Source organism: Nylanderia fulva, unplaced genomic scaffold, assembly GCF_048542155.1.
Source record: "Nylanderia fulva isolate GAGA-0341 unplaced genomic scaffold, ASM4854215v1 Scaffold17, whole genome shotgun sequence".
Lineage (NCBI taxonomy): Eukaryota > Metazoa > Arthropoda > Insecta > Hymenoptera > Formicidae > Nylanderia > Nylanderia fulva.
Genome location: NW_028189945.1, coordinates 391,612 through 416,666, shown reverse-complemented (window position 1 = coordinate 416,666; position 25,055 = coordinate 391,612). Strand labels below are relative to the sequence as shown.

At 30.2% G+C, this 25,055-nt stretch overlaps 3 protein-coding genes across 8 annotated transcripts; 1 reads left to right on the top strand and 2 right to left on the bottom strand.

Annotated features, from left to right (window-relative positions):
* Window positions 1–185: 185 nt before the first annotated feature.
* Window positions 186–11,569, bottom strand: NKAIN (sodium/potassium-transporting ATPase subunit beta-1-interacting protein). Of its 3 annotated transcripts, XM_029312178.2 has the most exons (7): window positions 11,152–11,569; window positions 9,888–10,025; window positions 9,613–9,693; window positions 9,282–9,473; window positions 9,092–9,152; window positions 2,654–3,492; window positions 186–2,185 (listed from the first exon to the last, which is right to left on the bottom strand). In XM_029312178.2, exons 1-7 carry the CDS (start codon window positions 11,203–11,205, stop codon window positions 2,174–2,176), a joined length of 1,377 nt encoding a protein of 458 aa, XP_029168011.1. In that variant the 5' UTR covers window positions 11,206–11,569; the 3' UTR covers window positions 186–2,173. The 3 variants fall into 3 exon arrangements, with proteins under 3 accessions (XP_029168011.1, XP_029168012.1, XP_085337217.1); XM_029312179.2 differs by having other exon boundaries at window positions 186–3,492; XM_085481091.1 differs by lacking the exons at window positions 186–2,185; window positions 2,654–3,492 and adding an exon at window positions 3,821–7,743 and having other exon boundaries at window positions 11,152–11,568.
* Window positions 11,322–14,986, top strand: LOC114938307 (uncharacterized; the record flags this gene model as incomplete). Its single annotated transcript, XM_085481092.1, has 3 exons — window positions 11,322–11,670; window positions 13,433–13,566; window positions 13,808–14,986. Coding segments are annotated over 3 exons (825 nt in total), but the record flags the coding sequence as incomplete, so codon positions are not given.
* Window positions 14,319–24,435, bottom strand: LOC114938304 (short-chain dehydrogenase/reductase family 16C member 6). Of its 4 annotated transcripts, XM_029312186.2 has the most exons (8): window positions 24,007–24,435; window positions 23,834–23,887; window positions 17,429–17,621; window positions 16,764–17,123; window positions 15,852–15,966; window positions 15,649–15,733; window positions 15,452–15,562; window positions 14,319–14,901 (listed from the first exon to the last, which is right to left on the bottom strand). In XM_029312186.2, the coding sequence occupies exons 3-8, from the start codon at window positions 17,615–17,617 to the stop codon at window positions 14,829–14,831; spliced, it is 933 nt and encodes a 310-aa protein (XP_029168019.2). In that variant the 5' UTR covers window positions 17,618–17,621; window positions 23,834–23,887; window positions 24,007–24,435; the 3' UTR covers window positions 14,319–14,828. The 4 variants fall into 4 exon arrangements, with proteins under 4 accessions (XP_029168019.2, XP_029168020.2, XP_029168018.2 ...); XM_029312187.2 differs by lacking the exon at window positions 23,834–23,887 and having other exon boundaries at window positions 24,202–24,435; XM_029312185.2 differs by lacking the exon at window positions 23,834–23,887 and having other exon boundaries at window positions 24,007–24,434.
* Window positions 24,436–25,055: the final 620 nt, after the last annotated feature.

Here is a 25,055-nt window from a genome sequence, read left to right as displayed (position 1 = left end):
ATAAAATAAAAATAAAAAATATGTAAAATATAATATGTGAACATTTAATATAAAATTAAAAAAAAATAAATACACAATGCGTGTTTGTCCGTATGTACGCAGGTGTATATGTTGCGTATAAAAACTAAATATAATATAGAATAAAGGATAAATTATAAGGTTATTAGAGAATCGATAAATAGTAATTAATATTTACCATTTATTGTCTTACAATCGTTATACGATAATACACTGTAGAATAAAGTCTAAACTTCGAATAATGTAATTGTTGAATAATTGTATTCTCTATTTCGCTGTAATTAAACAATTATTATTAACAAATTATCATCATAAATTCTTGTCATTTAAAACTTTAAGATACGTAATGTGTACTGCAAAATGTGAAAAGTCATTTTAATAAAATGACCGAGTGCATCGATATTTATTCGCTCTGCAATTGATGAAATAGCAGCTGTTCTGCGTGTAAAACTATTCTACGACATTCTATAAGTACATAATATTTTATATATATATATGTATGTATGTATATATGTATATATAAAATTCGAGATTAAAAAACATTATATACAACTAGAAAACTATTTGAGATTCTTCTAACATAAGTAATCAGATCGAAGTAATTTATTTCATTACATATTTCATTCGATCTACATCATACAAGTTTTAGAATTAATACTAGCTTGTACAATGATCAAAACAGGTGAGGCAGTTTTAAAGTTAACACGTGTTTCTTATGTGTATGTTGATATTTAATACTTTGGTTTCCATTTTCGCTCTTATTCGAAATTCACGACGCGCTTACAAACACGAATCCTTCTCTTTCATCCTAGCGTAAAATATATAAACAATGAAAAAAATTTTAATTAATATGCCTATGTGTAAGAAAAAAAAAATTTATATATACAATTTATTTTCTCTATTAATTGAATTGTAACTTGCTTAAAAAAAAAATAATTTTTATTTATATTTTTTATAACATATAAAGTTACAAGAATGAGTTAAAAATTTATTAAAAAATGTTATCCCAAAAGAGATTAAAACTTGATAAAAATTCTAAAACTAAATGTATAGATTCAATAAGAAGATTTCAAATATGTCGCAAATTTTTTTATAATTACATAAAATCGTCATTATAATTTCGCAGTTTTAAATTTCTTATTGCAAAATATTATCCAGAACATTATTGCACACGGCATTTTATATATGATTATTATCATTATTCTGTAAATTATTATTTGTCACTAATACGCACAAAAGTGTATTGCATCAATTTTTATCTGCTAATATCCAGATGAGATATGTATGCAAATGGAAGACTGTAGTATTATTATATAAGCTCAATACTATAAATTCTAATATATATTCATAAAAATTGTATATATGTAAATTGTATAGAAATTTTAAAAAATTGCGATTAATAAATATCGTAACTCTAAAAAAAGTAGGCATTGTCTAATATCAAGCCAAAAATAGCATAAACCGCTGATGATACTTACTTAGAAAAAATGATAAATGAAATTGATTGTCTTCTATGTTGTTATGTTGTCGAAAATATGTTTTGATGAATGATTATAAATCTATATGTACAGATGTATGTGCGATGATTTTTTTGATTTTACACGATAAAATAAGAAAATCATTAATTCTATAATATAAATAGGATGAGAATGGAAAGAGTTTTTATGAAAGTTGAACAATGAAAAAAAATATGAAAAAAACGCGTAAAATTTTAAGGCTATTAGAACTCTGTGTGATCTGTGCGTGAGATATTCAGATCTTAATTACATTAATTTCACATATACGTCAGTCAGGTAAATTTATCCTAAAAGTGAAGGGACATCCTTCATGCGAATCATATATTTTATCAAATGGCATAAATATTTAATTTATGTTGCAGAATTTCTGTAAACATCGAATCAACAACTCTTTTTAACAATTACGTCGTTTTGAAAATGGTTTCATCATGTCACATAGAATTTATGGTCGACATAATTAAATATAATATTGCAAAATAATTTAAATGAGAGAGAAAGAAAGAGACAGAAAGAAAGAAAGAAAGAGCGCAAATTGTGGCTCGTCAAGACTTAAATAAAGTTGACGTCTCTTGTAGACGTCATTTTTTGCAGTGTAACGCGATGCAACGTTAGTAGAGATCTGTCGCATCGATCCTGCATCAAGTAAAGCTCTGAAACAGGCAAAATTACAATGTTTGCCCATTTTTATTATAATAATCTTTTATAATAAAGTAAAACCGTCCGCAATTTTTTCACGGATCAACTACGATTATCAAAATAATATATAGTTAATACGAATGAAATTATTACATCCTGAAGACTCCAACAAAAAGATTAAAGTAACGCACATTGTATAAAAATTGCAGCTTCTTTGAATTTTATATTTATAATATTTTTTTGCTGAATCGAACTCGTCGCATGCGCGACTAGCACTATCAAAAATAGTACTTTTTCTCATTAAGATGTCCCTATCTGAGGTGACATTATCACTCATTTTATCTCTAAGATCTACGACATTACTTACCGATTAAATAAAATTGGTTAAATAGCAAATGGTTCTATAAGGCCCAACCTATCATTTGGTCTCCAATAAGACCCATAGATTGCTATGCTATATCATAACTACATCATCAGATTACCGTGTCCTGATAAGCAGGTGGTCCGCTGAGGACGAACTGTCGCTGACTCTGCCTGACAATGTCGGTGCGATTCGGCACTTGCGGCGTCGCCCTGACACCGTGGTAGTTACTGTAGCTGGACCTAGCACTGGCTGGCCGATTGCTGTAGAGGTCCTCCATATCCTCGCCGTTCAGACTCTGCGTGCTGGTCTGCTGGAACGTGGGATTACTCTGTCCTTGCCACTGCATGGCACTGAGTTCACCGGAAGTGGTCTGCCAATTGTCGGTGAGGTTCCGAGTGGAGCTGGTGGTCGCCTGCTGCTGGTCCCAAGCACTGGCTGGTGGACTCTGGCCAGGCGGGAAACCGGACGACGCGTTCGAGAAGTTGATGGAGGAGTCCTGGTTCGACGGTGGCGGCGGCGGTGGCCACAGATTCGGCGACGACACCGCCATGTTGACCGCTTCCGGCTGCCAGTTCCGGTCAACGGGGTTGTTCCGTTCCCGGTCCCAGCCGCCGATGGTGATCCGGTCGTAGTTGAGCGGACGATCACCCTGCGACAGCGTGCTCACGTTCTGATTCGTCAGGGTGCCGATGCCGATGCCGGTATTGGCGTACAGGTTCTCCTGGTGGTCCATGATGCGGTTCACCGGGTTCTTGCGACGTGACTGACGTACCGAGCTGCGTCGCGTGCCGGAACGTCGAGTGCCGTCCCGCGAAATCACGGAACGTCGCTTCACCCGACGAGGTGTCATCGGCTTCGGCGACACGCTGCTGTCGTCCTGGGGCTCCGGCGGCTCCGGCTGCGAGTATTCGATGCTGTACAGCGGCCGCGGTTGCTTCTTCTTCCGCTTAGTTCGTACTGTCGGAGAAACAGAGAGAAAGAGAGAGAGGCGGTCAGAGAGAGAGAGAAAGGTTCTGCAACGCGATTGCCTTTATTATTCCCGTCCATTCACGATTGCTATAATCAAATGATTATGTTAAGAATTATTAAAGCGAACATCAATTATGCGATATAATTTTTGGTAAGTACTGTTAAAACAATGAGAATTGTTATATAAATTAAAAACTTGTCTTTTTAGCGCGTAAAAATATTTATATCGGTATTAAATATGTGAATATCTTGTTTATTTTGTCTTGAAATTTTATTTTTAAAAATGATAACTTTTAGTTATTATTTTCATTAATGTATTTGTATTTTAAAAAATCCTGCACTTTATTATATTAATATTCTTTTAGATTGAAATAAGTTAAATGGGTAGTCTCTGTGTGAGAAAATAATTAATTTTTCTTGCAAGTTATATTTTTATTATATTTATATTGTAAAATATATCATCAGAAATTCCAGAAGACATTAGACGTTCAATTGAAACTACAGATTTAATGATGACTAAGAAATGTAGAGAAAAAGATTCCCCATAAACCGCACAGTAGGAAATTGTTAGAACAGGAAGAGAAAAAAGAGAGTGAAGGGTTAATAAATAAAAAAGCAAGCAAATAGTAGCATTGCATATTTATTGTTCCCAATTAACTGCACCAAAGTAAATAAATGTGATACAGTAGTAAAATACAAAATTAATAATAACGATCTTAAAAAAAAGAAAAAGATAAATATGCATTACAAACTCGAGATGCTCAATAGAGACTTTATTTGATCAAAAATATAAATCTGAAGTGACAAAGAAATCTTGTGTCATTTTTTTACTTTGTTTAAAGAAGAAGTCTTTTATCTAAAGTGTCATCATAGAGAAAAATAAGCATATTTCATATTCAATAAATAAATTTTTCTATCATCTCTAATACATTTTTATATAAGTAACTATGTAAAAACAAATATATACAACGTTTTGCACGTTTAATATAATTTTCATCTCTACTTATGCTCTATAAATAAGATTGTGTATAATATGTAACTATTTCTCTCTTTCTCAAAAATAAGAATCATATTACATATATATTGCGTCAAAATATTTAATTCGTAAAAATATAATTACTATTTCTTTTTTTTAATGTGTAAATATAAAATTTAAGAGAAAGAGAGTTGTAAACTATATCTATATATTTCTCTTATAGAGCAGTCTTCTATGTAAGCGACATAATAACTAATTATTAACATGCTAACTACTTCCTGATTTACGCGAAACACTAATGTATGTAATTATAAACACTAATGTATGTAATTTAATGAATATATATTTTTTCTGCTGTCACTTCAGATTTCGTATCAAATTATTATATAACATAACGCAAAAATCAGTCACTTATATGAGAAACGTCAAAGTGAATAGGAAATTGTTTTAAATTGTTTGCCAAAAGAGATGTCTTGAAATTTGACATTCCTTAGTCTTAGAACGAAAAATTCCGTCTTAAAAATATTCCCATATATAGTGAATAATTTGCCTAATAATTACCGTGACTTAATCTATACATTTAGATACACTGCGTATTCGTTCTACAAAGACGACTACGACGAAAACTTTAAGGGATACGAAAATATATATTTGACACTCTGCTAAATTGAAAAATACAAAAAAAACTACCACAACTACCATGCACTACTAACAAAAGGGAGATCGTTAGAACGATTCATCAATTTTTTTCATCTTTTGCGAGGACGAGATAATTGCAGCGAACTGTGCAGTTAACTGTGTAATCGAAATCAAAACACGACGCGAATGACATATGTATATTTAAATTTTATCGAGCATGATTGTCATCATTAAATATTGTAGCTCAGCATATCAGCTTTCATAATTAAATTAAAAATTAATTATTTGAGACGAACCGTGTTATATATTTCTTTCTGATATTTTCTTTTCAACAATATATTTTTATCAAAAATCATATTTTTGATAAATGATTTCTTGTAAAATATGAATTTATTGTTAATTAGAAGTTAATTGTTATTATAACAAAAAATAACAGATTTATATAAAATTTAAACAAAGAACTTGTTTTTATAATTGTGTACATTCAAAATAAATATATAATAATTATAAGTACGTTGTATAAACTTTTATTTAGACTTGCAAAAAAGAAAAAAATCGACAAGTCGCATATTATGCTCTCATTTAAATCTATTTTACTATTCTACAATAAAAAGTGTTCATAGCACCGGGTCAAACTGAAAACTGAACTCTAAAATAAGCTAATTAAAAAGCAGTCTAATCATTTCATAGAGTATCAGCTTAAAGTCCTTATCCATTTATGTGTATATGTATATCTGGCGTACAACAAAATTCTATAGAAATGAATTATTTTTGACACACATAGAGAAAATTTGGAAAGAATATTAGTGCAAAACAATGTAGTTTTCGTCAATTTCTCGTACAAACTTAAAAACTGGTATTAGATAAAGCTGATGAAACTTCATATTTAAATAAGACGTTCTAGTCATGCTTTTACTATAAATACGTTTTTCTACGTACAGTGAATGATCTTTCTCGATGCATACAAATTCCAATTTCAATTTCTAATCAATTTATTTTTATATATTATTATAGAGAGATAAAATATTCTATATTCTATGTGTGATATTAAACAACTTCTACATATATATATATATATAATATATCACAGTACATACATCAAGGCGTACTCGTTGATCTATGTTAGGAGAGCACAATACGTGTGTAAACCATTTATAAAATAAATAATTCACAATTATCATCTAAGTATATACTCTCTTCTGTAATTTTTCTGTACAAACAAACGTCTTCTAGCCTCTCCCAAACAACTAATCTTATCATTATCATTAAGATGGTGGCCATGATAAAATTAATAAATTTTATCGTATGTGTCATCACAGCATTGATACCTTAATTATTCATTTGTGTACATATATCAAATTTGTGTAAAAGGAGTAAATGTTTTATGTGTACGTGTATGTGTGTGTGTGATGTAAATTACCCTATGTATATAAATAAGCAACATTTACAAATTAGTAGATAAGTCACACTGATTGTATGAATAAATGATCAAAAATGCTACTGAACACACCTAGTTCGACAGTCAGTCGGTTATTTCGATGCAAGATACGATGAAAGAATACCGTTAATGAGTTACACAATAATACGCGGAAAAGTACTCGGGATTTTTTTTTCTAGACCGACAAAGATCAGGGGATACATCTACACTACTACAGGACTAACTAATACAACTAATTGTTCCATCTATTTGGCAAGTATAGGAATTATAATGTTACACGTACCGCACATGGATGTTGTATACACGGCAATATAGAAGTTCGTATAAGCTATACAATTTTCGTAACTCTTCTCGCTATAATAAGAGAGCTGAAGACCGGTAGGGACCTTCAGAGACAATTGTTTTATCTGTCGATTGCGTTCGAAAAAAAGCGTCATCACACAAGTTGTTTCCAGAGAAACGAGTGATCAAGTGCAAAAAAAACACCGCCGAAGAGGTCTCGTTTTTCAGAAGTTACTCGCGTACAGAGACACGGGTCTGCTGTCTCGTTTCGACCGAGACGACGATTTGTCGAGCTCGCTCGACGCTCGATCCTGATCAACGGCCAATCTCGGATCGGAGTAAAAGGATCTCAGAGGTTGATCGCGCACGTGATCGATGAAGACCCGTCGTGATTTGACGACCGGATTTCTGGCTTGCTTCGTCGCGATCGGACGAGACGACCTGATACGCGCGACCGGACTGTACTTGACGGACTGAGGATAGTAGAGCTTATTTTTCTGATATCGCAGCTTAGCGGCGCTGTCCAGGGTCTCGTCGTACTCGTCGTACACGGGGGACACGGGCCGCTGCAGGTGGTCCAACGGATTCGAATAATCTACCGAGAAATCCGGGTTCTGAAAATCGCGACTTGACGAGCGACTGCTGTTGCTGCGAACCGTGTCGTTCCTGACGAAGCTGCTTTTGCCGCGCGCGGAGGAACCCAGCAGCTTCTCGCCGCCGTGTTTCGGGAAGCTCGATTCGCGATAGGCGGAGTGTTGAGAGCTAGTTGTGCCGGTCGAGTAATGATTTTGTGCGGAATTTTTGTGGGAATATGCGGGTGGTGGAAGAGCCGAGTAGCTAACGTACATAGGATGCAACGGCGTGTGGCCTGCCAGCCCAAAGTCATCGCCTCCGACAAAGTCAACTGAAATATCATCCAAGAATCCATCGTATTAGGTCGAGGTCGACTGACGACAGGCGGGGGATATAAGTTAATCATCGGTCGAAGAAATATTTTACGAAGAAGAAATATCGCATCTCTCGCGAAGTTCATAGATGTAACATTCGGTCCTGTTACATGGCACAGTCTGCTTAATATATAATATATATTTTGCCTTCAATTATAAAATTCTTAAATATCTTTTTTTGCTGCATAGAAATACCACATATATAACATTTAAGACATGTCATTTCTAGATATTAAAATATATTATCGTTCATGCTAAGATAAAGAAAATGCTACTTGAACAATATAATATACTAATGATAAAATGCCAATAATATAATAGATATAAATCACAAATCGCAAGATGCAAAAAGTTTTATAACGCTACGTGTTAAAACATAATAGTACACTCTGTAGCGTCATAATCGTACGTATTAAACATTATTTATTCGTGCCATAAGATATAGACAAATATATATGTTGCGTGCAATTAACATGATTAAGCGGACTTACCAAAATGGAGGATCAAATCCACCAATGAAATCAACTGTAACCGATAACCCTCTTTTCAAGCAATAATAAATAATCGCGTGTACTTACACATAATTAGTGATCAAAGATAATTTATCAAGTCATTTTATATTACTAAGTAAATTTAAAAGGATATGCTCTTACTAGAAACAAAATACTAAATTTTTTCATAATTTCAATGCAAAGTATATGTGCTATTATGCAATTAAAAATTTATCCACTCTCTGTATGTTCATATACTCAACAATATTTAATATACACTAACAAAAGTAAATGCATAAATTAATAAAAACCTAACACTTATGAGTAACAACTTAACTTATACACAAAATAATAATGTAGCTTTTTTAAAGTGCAATTATAAAATAAAATTTATAAAAAAATGTAATTAAAAAAATAGAATAATCTTATTCACATCCTTTATAATTTTTCGCCACAATATGGAATATTTCAATTCCCAATATAATCATAAATCATCAAATAAAATAAATATCACGATTAAATATTGCCATTTTTGACTTCTCTAAAGATGGAATTAATGCCTATACTTTTTCTGTTATCAAAAATAATCTGCTCAAATATAATAACCACATCCTTTTCTCAGTTGCTTATCGTAAACCACAAGTAAAGTATGACATAATGTCTAACATAAAAGAAAAAATTCACTTGTCCTCATTGAACTTTTAAATATAAATCTTTCAAATATGCTTGATGGTATTTTGATATAATTAGAAACAGAAACCATAAACTGTCTCTAAACTAACTTAAAATATATCTGTTAAATATATATACTTACAGCTATCATCTTCTTCAAGGAACACTTTACTGAGACAGATTCCACCAACAATCGCCATAAACTAAAACATATAAAACATCTAAAGTTTTGTATTAATGAAAAACAATAAACAATAATAATATACCATAATCTATATAGCTGTTATGACATTATAACAAAACATTGCATTATATGACAATTTTTCACTTACACCTAAAATACATTGTGTTGCAGCATGTAAAATTTCTATCACTTCATAGTCCAGCACGCAATCTGTTACATTAGTGGGACGTGCAGGTCTAAAGAGCTCTGGTTCTGTAACATCGTAAACAGCTTTGCATCCTGGCCCATTTACATGCCACCAAGAGAAACTCCCAGTGCCTAGGTTGAGAATGTCGCTATTCTGAAAGATAATATTGCAATATTATATTCATTATGTTTACATAACAATTTATAGTGCTGTATAAAGATTCATAATATTTGATGCAAACATTCAGATGCAATATATTGAGATGCTATGTGTAATTGCATTTTCTACTTACTTTGTCCAATATCCCTACACTGAGGTAGAAGCATATTATAAATACATTCCATCCTAGCCATAATGCATTCCATATACAATACTGAAACAAAATTAAGATAATTTAAAAATATATATGTGTATAATTAATAATATGAATATAAAAAGTATACAACTCTTTACTTGTTTTTATATACATAAATTTTTATATAAAAAAAACACAATTTATTCAATTCTTTTCTACAATATTTGCTAAAATTATTTATATATATTAAAAATAATTAATGTTATACATACCGATATAATATATTTAGGTCTATATTGAAAGGCCCCAAAAAATCCTAGAATTACAAATATAATGTTGAAGAAGTTGACCAGTATCGGGGCCCACATAAACCCCAGAAAGTCGAAGACTTGACGTTCTATGGTGGTAATCTATAAATAAAAATATAAAATGATAGATTAACTCTCTGCAGAACGTATATTAATAAGCATCCAACATAGAATGTAATATAAATGTAATATAATCAAATGACAGCAAACATCTCAATTTCTGTTGATTCCTGTCTGTGCGTTCTTAATTTACGTCAATTGCCTTATGTTCTAAATACTCAGTTAATTATTCTGAGTCATAGCACTTGTGATAGCAGAACTTAACCATGTACGTACATGTTACATATATGAAAAACTGTCTGAAGCTAATTCATAAATTCTTAATATATATATGTATGAAAAAGTTTATTTAAATTCATTGTAATAAAGAATAAATGTAATGCACTAATTTATATTAAAAAAAAAATAAAATATATATAAAAAATACAGATATATAATACAAATATATATGTCCATATTACTCTTTCTATATATTTTTATTTTATAAAATAAATTAAAACTGAAACCTTTTATTAAAAGTCTTTAATAAATTTATTTCATAGTTATTTTATTTATTTCGTAAATATTGAGATAAATTACATTATGCATTATTGTAATCATTTAATTATTAAAAAAATAAGTGATTATTTTTTTCAATTAAGAAAAACTTAATTATTATTCCTAATATTCCAGCAGTAATTTGAGAAGTTTTGCTATTCTTATCATATATTTATTTTCCTACATTTCTGACATAAAAATCGCGTGTACATTAAAATAAAAAATACAAATTACATACGCTCCGGTTTCACACAGCGGTGTTTATCGAGTAATACAATAAAATCGCGATACAAACACGATACTTTTTTAATACAAAAATACTTCGAGATAAACCGTACGACCCGGGTTGATAAAACCGTACGATAATTCACAAAAAATTCAAATAAGTGCGATAAGAAATAAGGAACGTGGTAACGGCATTCTACGATTTTTTTTTTCAACACGACGCTCGTAGTACATTGTGATGAACGAAGAGTATCATATCGCACTTGCGGAAATCGCGAGAAAAGTTAAAGAAAAATGAGTATGCCACTGCGTCATACTATATTTATATATATACATGTGTAAATTAACCAGGAATATATAGCAACCGAGCTGGCATTTCCGCGTATTATCCGGATTAATCACTCACCAGTTGCAGGCTGCATATCGTCAATAGAAAGTGCCTTCTGCTGCAAATTCCCATATCATTTGGCCGAGCTCCGCTCAACGAGCGAGACGATCGGAGGTAATCGCGATCAGGACGACGACGGTGACGAGGTACGAGGTCAACGACGACGACGACGATGAAGATACTCGCGCATCACCACCTTAGCACTTTCCGATGCGCTGCCGCCATCTTTCGCTTTGCTCCGTGTCGCTCACGCGGACACTTGTTCTCTTATCCCTTACCACGCGGATACCACCGTCCGTCTGCTCTGCAAACTGCAACTGCTGCTCACTAGTCACCTGCATGCACCGTGCATTCACCAGGCATCCGCAACGCGCGCACACACAGACGTTCCACGTCACGGTCGGCGAACGACTGCCACCACCACCGCGCACGTAGCCGCGCATCTCACAGCTGTGAGAAGTCACGTGACGCGGCACCTGACCGCTAGCTGTCAGTTGCTGTCACCTAGGCGTTCGATTCAAAATAATAAATATATATGTACGTGCGTGTGAAACACATTTTTTTTATCGCAGAAATGTAGAATATAATACTCTTGGTATACTGCAATTGTGTTGAATATATATGTATATTAAAAAATGGATTAGAATTATAAATTTGCGTAAGCGTAGAGTACTGAAATATTTTGATACGTTCCTGCGAACGCGTCATCGGCTGCGGTTCGAATTTTCTCGCTCATTCAGAGAGAAATGCGCGTTTTTATATAAAAATTATTTTTCCGTTGAAAGAATTTCATTAGAGTTTTATTAAGAGATAAATACTGCAATGAAAGTCTTGAGCAGTTTCTTGATAGCAAACGTTCTTATGGCAAAATAATTCTATCAATAATTTCAAATGTTGGGATGTTTCCCAGCAAACACAAATGTTACAGTAACATAACATAGATGTAATAGTTATGTTACAATATAACATTTACATTTATGTTATGTTACTGTAACATTTGTGTTTGCTGGGTTCTTAACTAAACTAAATAAAATGTCCTTTATTTAAAAAAGAAATCAAATAAATATCTTTAAGGAAGAACTAAAATTAAAGCTTTCTTATTAAAAAAAAATACATTTACATTAAATTAAGTAAACAGATATTTTTGATATTATATCATATATATATATATCTGATCTGATATAACATTCGATATTATAATCATATCACAAATTGCTACATTCATATATCATAAATTCCCAAATAAAAATATTGTGTATGCATATGGCATTTCATCTCTTTAATTAATTTATTATAAAAGTATTTAAATATTATTTTTACTGTAATGATATAGAAATTGCTGTATGCAATTTACAATGCAAGAATAATAATTAATAATAGTGACATCTTTTAATCTTTGAAGATAAATTAAGCTTCTAGCAGCAAGACTGTCAAAACTGTTGCAAATTCTTTGTCTGCCGTGCTTTTATTTATGCACATGTATCTTCGAAGACGGTAAAAGCTTACTTAAAAAAATATATTATCTGTTTAATATCAAATAATACAAGAATTTCAAAAATTAATAAAATATAGTTTGTTTTATGTTATATTACAAAAATCACTTCTAACAATTTTGATGCATTGATTAAAAAGATGAATCTTGCATTTTGCTTTTGTCAAGTCAGATTATTGGCAATATTTTGACATATTTAATTAGAGGATTACAATAAAAGGTTATATGTGATTTTTAGAAAATTGCGATCATCATCGCACATTACTCGAGAATGAAAAAAAACATAAACTCAAAGAAACAAAACGTTTATTGGATCGAGGAGACTCCAAAATCGTCAACAGCTTTTCGAAAGCTCAGACAAGCAAAAACGATTCTGCATGGCAAACATGCTGGGTTTCTAGCACACAAAGTTTTTCAACAAGAATTAATCAAGCAAGGTGCACTTGCAGAAAGCGTAGAAGCAGACGTTCTCAGATTTCCAGAGAAGGTCAATTATTAGATATCACGAGTGCTTAATTAATTTTAATTCGTCAAATTAAAATTAATTTTAATTACAAAGAATATTGATTTTAATTCATTTTAATTTTGATTTACTAAATTAAAATTAATTTAAATTGATTTATCCAACAAACTATTATTTAATCAATTTCGCACGTTTTTATTTTCATTTAATGTCACAAATATAGCTATTCGTATTCGATTCTGATTTTTATATCATGTATAAAGCATTATAATGAAAAATATCGTCATACATGCATATCTCGCGTTTAATATGCGGTTAACTTGATGCATACACATTTTTTGCAGGTACGGCTCTATTAAGGTGTAACGAGGGCACGTTCCGCGTGCGCAAGATATACGGAGATGGCAATTGCACGTTTAGGGCAATCAGTTACATTTTGTGGAGGAACGAGGAAGAGCACCAATCGCTCCGAGCTATGGTCAGTTTAATGGTTAAATATAAGCGTTATCTAATCCTGTATAATATCATCAGACAAATATTGCGTCACGAAATCAAAAATAGAAGCGACGAGATACGCAGTTTAATCATCGAAGAGATGTCATATGTATCGTTTAAGCGCTCTTTAAATATCATCTGTTACACGAGCGTTGACAGTTCGACTTACGCGGTAATTGATTTACGACGGTGCATGTAAGACATATGTGTGGGTCGTTTGACAGGTTGTGCGACACATTAGGGACAATTGGCGGGACTACGGCCCGTTCGTGATAGCCGAGTGGAACATTTCGGATCGCCAAGAGTATTACGATTACATGAATCCGGTGGGAACGTTCGCCAGCGAGCTGGAATGCACCGTGGCCACAAAGCTCTATCGCATGAATCTCTCGATCTATCGCGAGCTCGCTGGCAGATACGAACTCGAACTGATTTTCCACAACCGTGTCAATATCAACTACGAGACCGCGAGGCTTCTGTTCACTGGATGCTCCGAAAATGGTCATTACGACGTGCTTTTACCCGACTCGATGTCGAGCTTTTATGTTAGTCGATACACCAATTAGCGAAAATAGACAAAAAAAATTGAGATTTTTCATTTTCAATTAAAAAGATCGAATAGACGAAAATTTATATTAAAATTTACTTCACCTTCTTTTTTCGGTAACTTTTGTTATATTGTGCATTTTGGAATATTTTATATAATTTATATGGAAAATATATAAGGAAAGTATATACGATAGTTTGAATTTTTATTGGGATTATTAAAATTTATATTTTTGTGAACATAGAATTCTACAATTTAATTGGTTCAGTTTGCTATCTCTTTATTAAATAATTTAAACAAGTATATAGAGAAATGAGATCCATGCACATAACATTGTACAATAGATAGTAAAAGATGAGTGATTGCTGCGTGTATGTAAAAATATATTAAAAAGTGTGAAAGCAATATCTTCTTATAAACAGAAAATTTTTACATAAAAATTGCACAAGTTTTTAAAATGTAATTCTAATTTTTAATGCTATGATTAGAATTTATATGAATAATTAACTGAGATATCGGAATAAATTTACACAAGTCGTGAGAAAGTATGATATTATTTGCTACTCGTCTTTCGAACGACTATTAAACTTTTTTTGTTATCCATCTCGAGCGAATTCGCTGACAGAAAACACAAATTCCCACACTCATGTCGGTGGTCGGCACTGGAATGCTTCACGCTCCATGAGCAAGAACAGAATTTAAAAGGAATAATCGCATCCCTGCGTGTGAAGCCATTGTGTGACCGTCGTTATTGCACTATGGATCGTGCAGCTGAAATACAGGATCGCACAAAGTCAATTAAAAATTATTTAGAGTATTGAAAATTACATCAACCTAATAATCGTAATAATAGATTACGATTGTCTTCAATTTGTAATTTATAGATTTATTTGACAACTCACAATTATCGGTATATTAGCGAAGCAAAAACATAAAAATACGAATAATATACAATTCTCTATTTTAAATATTGATATTTTAATACTGAAATTAATATTTAATATATCAGATGGCAACAATTGAACTTAAATACACGCTGTTTATTAATTACTAACTTTAATCGCATAATTATTGTAATAAAAATCCATTTTGCCTTTATACATATATATAAAATATTAAATAACATAATTATAAAATATAAATATAATTATATAATATAAATTATATCTATCGATTGTATATTTGTCTGTATTTTTGCCTGCAAAAATATAAATGTTCTTAAAAACTATTATTAATTTTTTGAAATTTATAATTGTGTCAGATACTTAATATAATATTGGTGAATTCAAACTTCAATCTTATTATTTAGATCTTCATTTACCTTATTCTATATAGAATTTTTGAGTACCAACTAATACGAATAATGCATTGATCCCTGCTGATCGCCTGCACAACTTCTTTGGCCACTTGTTGCTCTTTTTCTCTCGTACAACTACAATACAGTAAATTAACATTAATAAGTCATCGAGAAACAGCAGTAAATTCTCTTTTCCAGTTTTTTTTCGCGAGAAAGCTCACCCATGTTCTGCGGCCGGTGAAATTGCTAAGAAGGTGAGGTGACTACTGTGATCGCTCAATTCATGACCCAAGCTTTCCATCAGGCCTACATGAAAATAATAAATATATTATACGTAAATAAATCGCTATTAACTAATACGGCGTTTATTATTTAATGCGCAATTTTAACGAGCTGATGACGGCTCTTATGACAGGCTACCAACCGGCGATCGCTGCTCTCGAGCCCAAGTATGCATCCTGAGTGGATGCAACCGGCGTGACTCCGACAACATACGCTCTATCGCGCCGTAGCATCGAAGGTAAAAATGCTAGCATCATCTGCAATGATTAAAAAAAATAAGAAACTTATATATTGTTAAATAAATTGCTATTTAAAAAAACGAATTTTAAGACAAAAAATATATTTTATATACTTAATTTCCTTATAATTTAGAGTCAAATATATCGTTATGTGTTTTTTAAATATTTTTATTGTCAGAGGACCATTTTATTAATAATTTCCTATATTTTTAAACACACTTTTATTTTTTTAAATAGTTTAAATCAATAACTATGTGAAAATTAATTTCTTCATAATTTCACATCTTTTTGCATATATTTTATTATCGAATGGTGCGTGTTATTAATAATGTATTTCTATATTTTTAAACAAGCTCTTTCATTTTTTAAAGAGTTTTAATCATTAACAATAATTAATTTTTTCATAATTGTATGGTCGCTCTACGTTATAAAATTAATTTATTAATATTACATATATATTACATATATATATATATATATATATATATATATATATGTATGTAATATTAATAAATTAATTTTATAACGTAGAGCGACCATACAATTATGAAAAAATTAATTATATATATATATATATATATATATATATATATATATATACACACACACATATATACATATACATATATGCATAGATAAAAAATTATCTCATTATCTACAATTAATTAAAAATACAATTAAAAAAAAATAAAAAACTGATTTTACTCTCGAATATTAAGTATTGTTTAAAAAAGCGAAAATTAGCTTCAAAATTATCTTAAAAAATAAACACTGCATATATATTTATATATATATACATATATGTCAACATTTACCCAATAGTGGCTCATAAGAGTCGTGCTAGCCATGTCGAAGATATCTTGATTAGGCCGACCAACACATGTGACAAGGACATCGACGCCGCCGACCTCGTCTTCGACCTTCCTGGCGATCTCACGAATGGCATTACGGTCCAGTAGGTCGCACTCGTACGCTATCATTGTAGGCTTCTCGTTTTCCAACTCGTGTTTTCTGTAATTTGGCCCGATTCCCTCCACTCTGCAGCACCGCGACCTCAACCGGGCGATTATCTCTTCAACGTATCTGAGATCCTTATCCACGCAGATCACAGAACATCCGCCCTTCGCGAATTCCTCGGCGAGGGATTCGCCGAGTGTCGACGAGACACCGGCAATCTATTGTGCAGGAAACACTTGTCCATTAAGAAAATACAACACGTATTTTTTGAGGCTATTCAATTTTCAAGTAAATCATATTTTATTGCTATTTAAACCATATTTGATTAAATCATAAAGATATAATTAAAATATGAATCTATTTTTATATGCGTAAAATTAATTCCTTCTGATCTTCTAATTGCTAAATAATTGAACACATATTTATATTTTTTATAGATGTTATATTTTAAATATTAATCGAAAATACATATTTAAAACAAATATTGAGTGCAACTTAAGATATAGATAAGAAGTGTACGTACTAAGACTACATCTCCGGTTAGATCCCTTGGTGGTTTTGGCAGCAGCGATTTTACGGCATTAAGAATGGTTGAAAAACCAGAAATTATAGCGCCAATTAAAAATTCGATGCTAAGATAAAGCCAGATATTGGTCCAAGAGTTTGTTCTCGAATTTGCAATTATTGCTTCGTCCCTAATTGGTAGCATCATCCAACTGCATATAAAATGATATAATTTATTTTATTATAATGTATAATAAAAAAAACCAGTTTGATGAGAGAGAGGGAGAGCCATGCTTGATTTTAAACATAAAATTACTTTGATAATCGCTGAAATGTGTAACGGGATCATTATTATGATCTTGCATTGATAATTGCGGAATTTTAATTCGTTCCATTGCAATGCATATATCGTAAATAATTTCTCTCAATATAATTATTGATCAATACATTTTCTAATTTTTCTTCTTTACTGTACTTACAAAGAAATCGTTTTTGCAAAAGATTTTTATAAAAGAATTATTTTCTTAATTACTAGGAAATATGATAAATTATGTTTGCACTCTATGTTGAAATCGATGCCTTTTCCTGAGAAAGTGTTAACACTATATGAGCAAGTGATTATGCAATATGTAAAGTTCTGTATGTCTATCACACTATAACATAAGATATAGTGCTTTGAGGAACAAGCAAGTACCCGATGAAAAAGATTTATGACTACTTATCGCATCGAGACATGAAAGCAAATTAATCGAATAGAGATTGGTCGTCTTAGAAATCGTTGCAAGTATATTTTTTAATTGCTAGAAAGATGATTTAAATTGATCATATATCTCATCATATTGTCTCTCTAATTTTGATATATTGTGAAAAAGTTGCAACAATTTTATTGCAGTCAATCGTTCAGCATTGCAAAACATACTGAACCGATTAGATTATTAAATATACATTTTACAGCAGCATATATCTTCTATTAATATTTTTGTGACATTTTTACGACAAATATTAATATACTTTTTTTTTTAATGTACTCTGTGAAAGTTTAAAGATATTAACAAGAGTTATGTTTTTTTGAGATGCAAATTGCTAATAATCTAGGTGAAAGAGTTGTTAAAATAGACATAGATTTAAATCATGTCTAATTTATATAAGTTGTATTACACGCATATATGCATAGTTTTATATATGTACCTATGTCCGATTTACCAATTTAATAGGTTTTTTATTTTAAATTTATATAATTATTTTACAGTGTAGTAAAATTATTCTCCTTGAATTTAATTTGCAATCATTGTTAGCATTTCAAGAAAATTATGTAGTCAATCGAGCAAATTAATTAAAGTCATTTTCGACATTTCGAAATTAATTTGTGTTAAAATTCAATATTAATAATTTAAACTTTATTTTCAATTAAAATAAAAACCAATAAAACATTAATTTATTACTTTATTGATATTATCTGTACGAAAAAATAGTATGGTTAACGGTTGTGTTGGAAGATAAAAAAGAAATAAAATTACAAATGCACATACTAAGTAATTAAAATAGAATATAATGTGATATGTATTTAGGACATATTAAATATATTTACAATCAGTCAATATATCAATATATACACACATACTCTATATCTAGATAATTATTAGAGTGCGAATTGCCTATTTTAGCCATTTAATGAATTAACTTCAAATGAGAAAAAATTGCATCTCTTCTTAAACACATCATAATCATAATTATAAATATAATATAAATAAAATTTAATAATATAATAATATAATATAATAATTTAATAATATAATATAATATAAACTAAATTTAATAAATTACAAATTAGTTCATCAATTCTATCTTAAAAATCATTTATAATTAAATTCAAGTTTAATTACCACTAAATAATATACATTATTTTATAAATATTGTAATTGCATTTTTTATACTCAAAGTATTTATAATGTAAATCAATTTTAATCGATGATTAGATTTAATAAGCATTTTTTTATTTGATAAACTGAACAGAATCTATCATGGGATTGCCAGCAATATGCATACATATGAGTAGAAAAGAAAGAAAATTCAAAGTGTTGCAACTCTGCGGTTTAACAAGCCGTAAAGTCTTGCTTTTTTTCTGTTTAAATAATATAAAACGCGATTGGTTGAGTTAAATCTCGACATAATCTTGACATCACTGAGGAGAACAAATAATAACATTGCTTTCGAAATGTCTGAACTAACAGTCACCATAGTTTTGTGATTGATTAACACAAAGTAGATATGACCTAATTAGATTTGTGAATTTTACTGTCTTTTAGTAGCAATTTATGTTAAATTATTTATAGAATGTTATGACCTGTCACTAATGTTAATGAAGTTTACCGAATTTTAGGAGGCTCTTTTAACAATAATTTATGTAAATTTATCTTATGTGCAACTTCGTCGCAAAGAATTTCATAAAAGATCATTTTGTTTATATATTATATATCTCGATTAATTCGATCAATTTGTTTCAATTGTCAACATGAATACGGCCGGAAAACTTGTTTGACAGGATACGGTTCAATGCATTCCAATTCCGACATCAACGTTACATAACAGTGTATAAAATAATCGAGATAAACTTGCTCAGGTGTTAATAGTAAACTCTTAGTCATCATATATTTTTATTTTAAAAAGTGAATTTGTCATTGACACAAATATATATGCAAATTATATAAACATTTATTTCTTACAAGAGAGTCAGATATTATTAATATTAAAATAAAATATAAAAATGCCTGATTGTGCGATCGAAAAGTAAAACTTTAATGATTCAGAATACAGTAAAAATATTAAAAAATATGAAACAAACACAATCAAAAGATTTGAAATATGAGTTTATACAGTTAAAAATGCCAATTTGAGCTATTGTTTTGTACTATACGCACCTGTCTATGTATAGCAAATTTTAAAAAAGATTGAATACATCCAGTGACTGGAATGTTATGCAACATATAAATGCGAAAATGCGAGCTAATGTAACACAATAGTACAATGCACATGTAAATGCAATGTGTTAGATGTAAGTAAAATGAGAAATGGTGTGTTTGTAGATCACATGTTATTTTTCCTATTGCATAACGCGTGCATTCCTTGAACGCATTGCTTTTTCCATTGAAAGAATAAATGTGGCAAAAAGTAGTCGAGTTGTACTCGCATTATCCTTACCGCAATCAGATCCCTATTATAAGATCTAATATGGGCATAAGGGAAATTAGAAACTACTGTTTGAGAAATAAATAAAATTCTCTGAAATTACATACTCTGCGTAAAATGATCGGCGCGAAATTCTACGCAATAAATAAATAAGTTCAATCAAATATCTTGTTCACCTTGCAATTAATAATGATAATAATACGATTAGAGGAAATAAGGAGTTGAATTAAAACCCATGACTTTCGATATTAACGCGAGATGTCGATATAATCCGTATCGCAAAGGACAATACTGATAGAAAAGCGAGATAAAAGTAGAAAGAGCATTTTAATTCTCCTTAGAGAAATTACGATATTCGATTTTATTGATAGAGATTGAAGCAAAGGAAATTTGATTTCTGCACAATGATTGACAGACGATCATATCTTGTGATGCATTAAAGTATAATTGTGCAAGACAGCATTAAGCTGCGATCTCTTACATCAGCTTTAATGTTACATTATATACATACGTACAATCACAATCTATAATCTGATCTATAATCTCAATAGATAATCTAAGACAGAAAATGAAAAAAATAAAAAACTGAGATCTACATCGGATTTTGACCCACGCAATCTCTATAATTTCCGATGAACGTTAATGAACTTGTTTTTAAGGGGCAACTCAAGGTGAACTTCTATATTTTCTGATGAAGTATATTTCTTAGCACCGGGATTTTCTTGTATCCTTGAGACAAGATCATAAAGACCGACTATAAATCATATAAATCTTATAAATTATATAAACAGCATAATACAAATTATATAATACAGTTATATATTATAATTATTGTATAATTGTATTATTGTCAAATTATTAGTGTATATCTGTAAATATATATATATATATATATATATATATATATATATAAAATATATTTATAATATATATATAAAATATATTTATAATATAAATATCAAATTATACTAATTATAATTATAATTATTATAATTATAACTTATAAATTCTTAACAATTATAGTGCTTAAGATAAATCTAAAATGATAAAAAAATGCAAATACGTATGTATTGCGTCAATCGCATATGACGTATTAAGCTCGAGGAGAGCTATTTAAGTTAAAAAAAAAGTTAAAAAAAAAAGTAACATTCTGACAATTAATCTGTTACTACTAGACTTTTTTATAAGGATATGTCAAGGTTATTTATATTTAAATCGCTGTTGACGACAAAAATATGAAGTAAAGAATGCATAACGCTTATGCTTCAGTGAAATACTAATTGTAAGAAATATTAGTATGCTTTCTTAATTCTCGAATATATAAATATTTATAAAGTAGATTTTTTGAACATTTAATAGATTAAATAAGTCAGAGTAGAATGTTATGATTATAATTTTGTATGTTTGAGCGCTTCAAATAGCTACAAGTCGAAACTATAAATCGTCATATTTTTTTCGCATTTAGTAAAAAATGTTTGGGATAAATTGAATAAAACTAAAATCTTTTATAGAATTTCTTTCATAGAATCCAAAAATATATTTTGTATAGGATGTCTCATTACAAATTTTATAGTTAACTGCCTCCTTACCCACGCAACCGAGATTTGAAAATTAATATCCATTCGAAGGTTCTTCAGATCCATAAAATTCAAGACCTAAATTTTTAATATATATATATATATATATATATATATATACATATATAAATATATTGAAAAATTTTGCGACATGTATTTATGGTTTTTCTCAATTTTTTATTATTTTATATTTTTTATTTTTGAAATATGCTAAATTGTTGCTAATTTATAATTCGTAGGTAAAATAAAGAGGTGTACGAATTAAAATAACGAAGTTGTGAATTTATAATTTATTAAAATACCGGTTTTCAATGTCACGTAAGATATAGAAAGTATACATCTTCTATGATAAAAACATCAAGGAGTTACATACATCTAGAAGACCGAAAAATTAACCCAACTTTGACATTTTATTCTAGCTAAATGAATAGTGGGAATCAAATAAGACTTTTTATGATTATAAGTTTATATTTTGACAATATAAAAAAAAAATAAATATAATTAAAAAATTGCAACAGAAACAAAATATGGTTGCTGGCGTTGGAAAAAGCCTTTTTTGCGGTAGGACACTTCCCGCCTAAACAATCCATCTGAAACAAAAAAACCATATGGTGTTTTTAAGTTAACAGTAGTGGTTGGTCGTTGACGTTCGCCGAATTTCTATTTTGTTGTTTGTTATAAAATGACGACGTGTTGAAAGACGAAAATTTTTCAGCAATTTTTGAAATTTTTATTTCAACGACCAACCACTACTGTTAACTTAAAAACACCATATGGTTTTTTTGTTTCAGATGGATCGTTTAGGCGGGAGAGTGTCCACCGCAAAAAAAAGGCTTTTTCCAACGCCAGGAACCATATTTTGTTTCTGTTGCAATTTTTTAATTATATTTATTTTTTTTATATTGTCAAAATATAAACTTATAATCATAAAAAGTCTTATTTGATTCCCCCTATTCATTTAGCCGGAATAAAATGTCAAAGTTGGGTTAATTTTTCGGTCCTCTAGGTGTATGTAACCCCTTAAAGACAGAACAGACTATTTCAAAATAATTTAAATAATAGACATCTTGATTAAAGAAGAATCTGTACTAATTAACCTTAACTTTTTTCTTACAATTAGTAAGACCAATATTTATTTTAATTCACACTTTTTTCAATTTTCTTTGTATTTCAGCAATTAAAGAAGCAGAGAGATCTAGAAAAAATATTTGAAAAAAAATTATAATTGAAAAAACCGTAATTTAATAAGCTCCAATATTTTATTTTAATCCAGTCGAAACTAAAATTACAACAATCATTAAATGTATTTTTCTTCAATAAACTGTAATTTTATTTTGTTGTGTCAGCAGGAATGTAATCGTATCAGCAGTGAACATGAAAAAATCATCAAAAGTATCGAATGTGTTTTTTTCACAAATAACACAAAATTTTTCAATAATCTCCAGATCTTCAAATTACCTATATTGTTTTCGATAAATTTTATATGTAAAAAAAATTTACATTAAAAAATGTTAAGGCTCTCAATATTAATAAAAGGCTCTGTAATATAAGTAAAACAATATTTTACTTTAATGTTATAATATTACACAATAAATGTGATAATGCGTACAATTTAAATACATTGCGATATTGAATTTCCAAGTCTTAAGCTTGTATCTTACCTTCATGAAATTTTAATATTAAAAACACTGGCAAACAAATGTATTTAATGAGTGCTAAAAATTTGAAACAAAAAAATGATACATAAGATCTGAAAATGATTCACAAAAAAATATGTATATACTTCAAAACTTGAGGAAGAAATAAAATAAAATACAAGACATTTCAAACATACTTCCTTTTATAACATAAATCAAATTTTAAATTGCACGGTGAATTTCACTGCAGCTTAATTATCTTGACGCACTTGAAATTTTGAACAAACGTCAAAATTTTCTTCACATTATGCACCAAAAAATACACCTGTATATACAAATATATACAACGCAACGCGTTGATAAGTGGAGTAACTCTTGAAGTGAAACGTTACCCTGCCGAACGCGTAGATCACTGGATCACGTCGGATCTCCAGGTTCCTCGACGGTTTCGCGAAGAAGTAGGGAACGCGTGGGAGCAACGATTCTCCACCTCGTGATCGCGCACGACGATGACGATGATGTTGACGGAGGCAGAAAAAAAACGGTTGGAACTCTCGACTCGCTTGAACTTGACTGAACATCACAACAGAACAACGTTCCGGCATTAGTCGAGGCACGTATAAGCAAGGTTGTTGTCTTCTTCGTCAGCTGCTTCTTCCTTTTTCTTGTTCCTCGTTTGAATGTATACGATTGGGCAAACCTGAACTTGTGGCACCACTCGATGACGCATGCATTAATCATGTGAAGCTACAACATGGTCTCCCACTTTTTTAATTCCGACCGCGATCAGATCACTTTGATTAGGATATTCTTGACTGAATAAAAACTTTATTGTTATATTTTATTATTATATTTAATTTATATAAATTTTATTTTGTTCTTATAAAATTATAGCGGTGTGTATATTATAGCTGTGAATTTTCCACTTCTATCGCCCAGATAATTATTTTTTGTAAATGCATCCATATATATAATCTATCATAGTTGAATTGCTCGCAACAAAAAACATTACGTAAGATTTTCGTAGAAGGTAGTGTTGCTTTAGCAGTTTCTATTTCTTTAATTATATGTCAAAATATCAAGGCAAATAAAAATATAGTTACACAATATTATGGCAATATAAATCACACGTTTTCTCTTATATTAATTGTATTATAATTAACGAATGACTGCATTATGAAATGAGCTCTAATTAAATAACTTCAAGAAAGATTATAAGTTTACTGCTCGGTCTATAGTAGAAAAC

Excerpts from the sequence above, each read along its gene's own strand:
- NKAIN (XM_029312178.2), bottom strand. The coding sequence starts at position 11,205 with ATGGGAATTTGCAGCAGAAGGCACTTTCTATTGACGATATGCAGCCTG. Across the intron at positions 10,026-11,151 it reads CGATATGCAGCCTGCAACTG|ATTACCACCATAGAACGTCA; the intron begins GTGAGTGATTAA and ends TTTTATTTATAG. Across the intron at positions 9,474-9,612 it reads GTGTAGGGATATTGGACAAA|AATAGCGACATTCTCAACCT; the intron begins GTAAGTAGAAAA and ends ATTATCTTTCAG.
- LOC114938304 (XM_029312186.2), bottom strand. The coding sequence starts at position 17,617 with ATGATGCTACCAATTAGGGACGAAGCAATAATTGCAAATTCGAGAACA. Across the intron at positions 17,124-17,428 it reads TAACCGGAGATGTAGTCTTA|ATTGCCGGTGTCTCGTCGAC; the intron begins GTACGTACACTT and ends CCTGCACAATAG. Across the intron at positions 15,563-15,648 it reads TCACCGGCCGCAGAACATGG|TTGTACGAGAGAAAAAGAGC; the intron begins GTGAGCTTTCTC and ends ACTGTATTGTAG.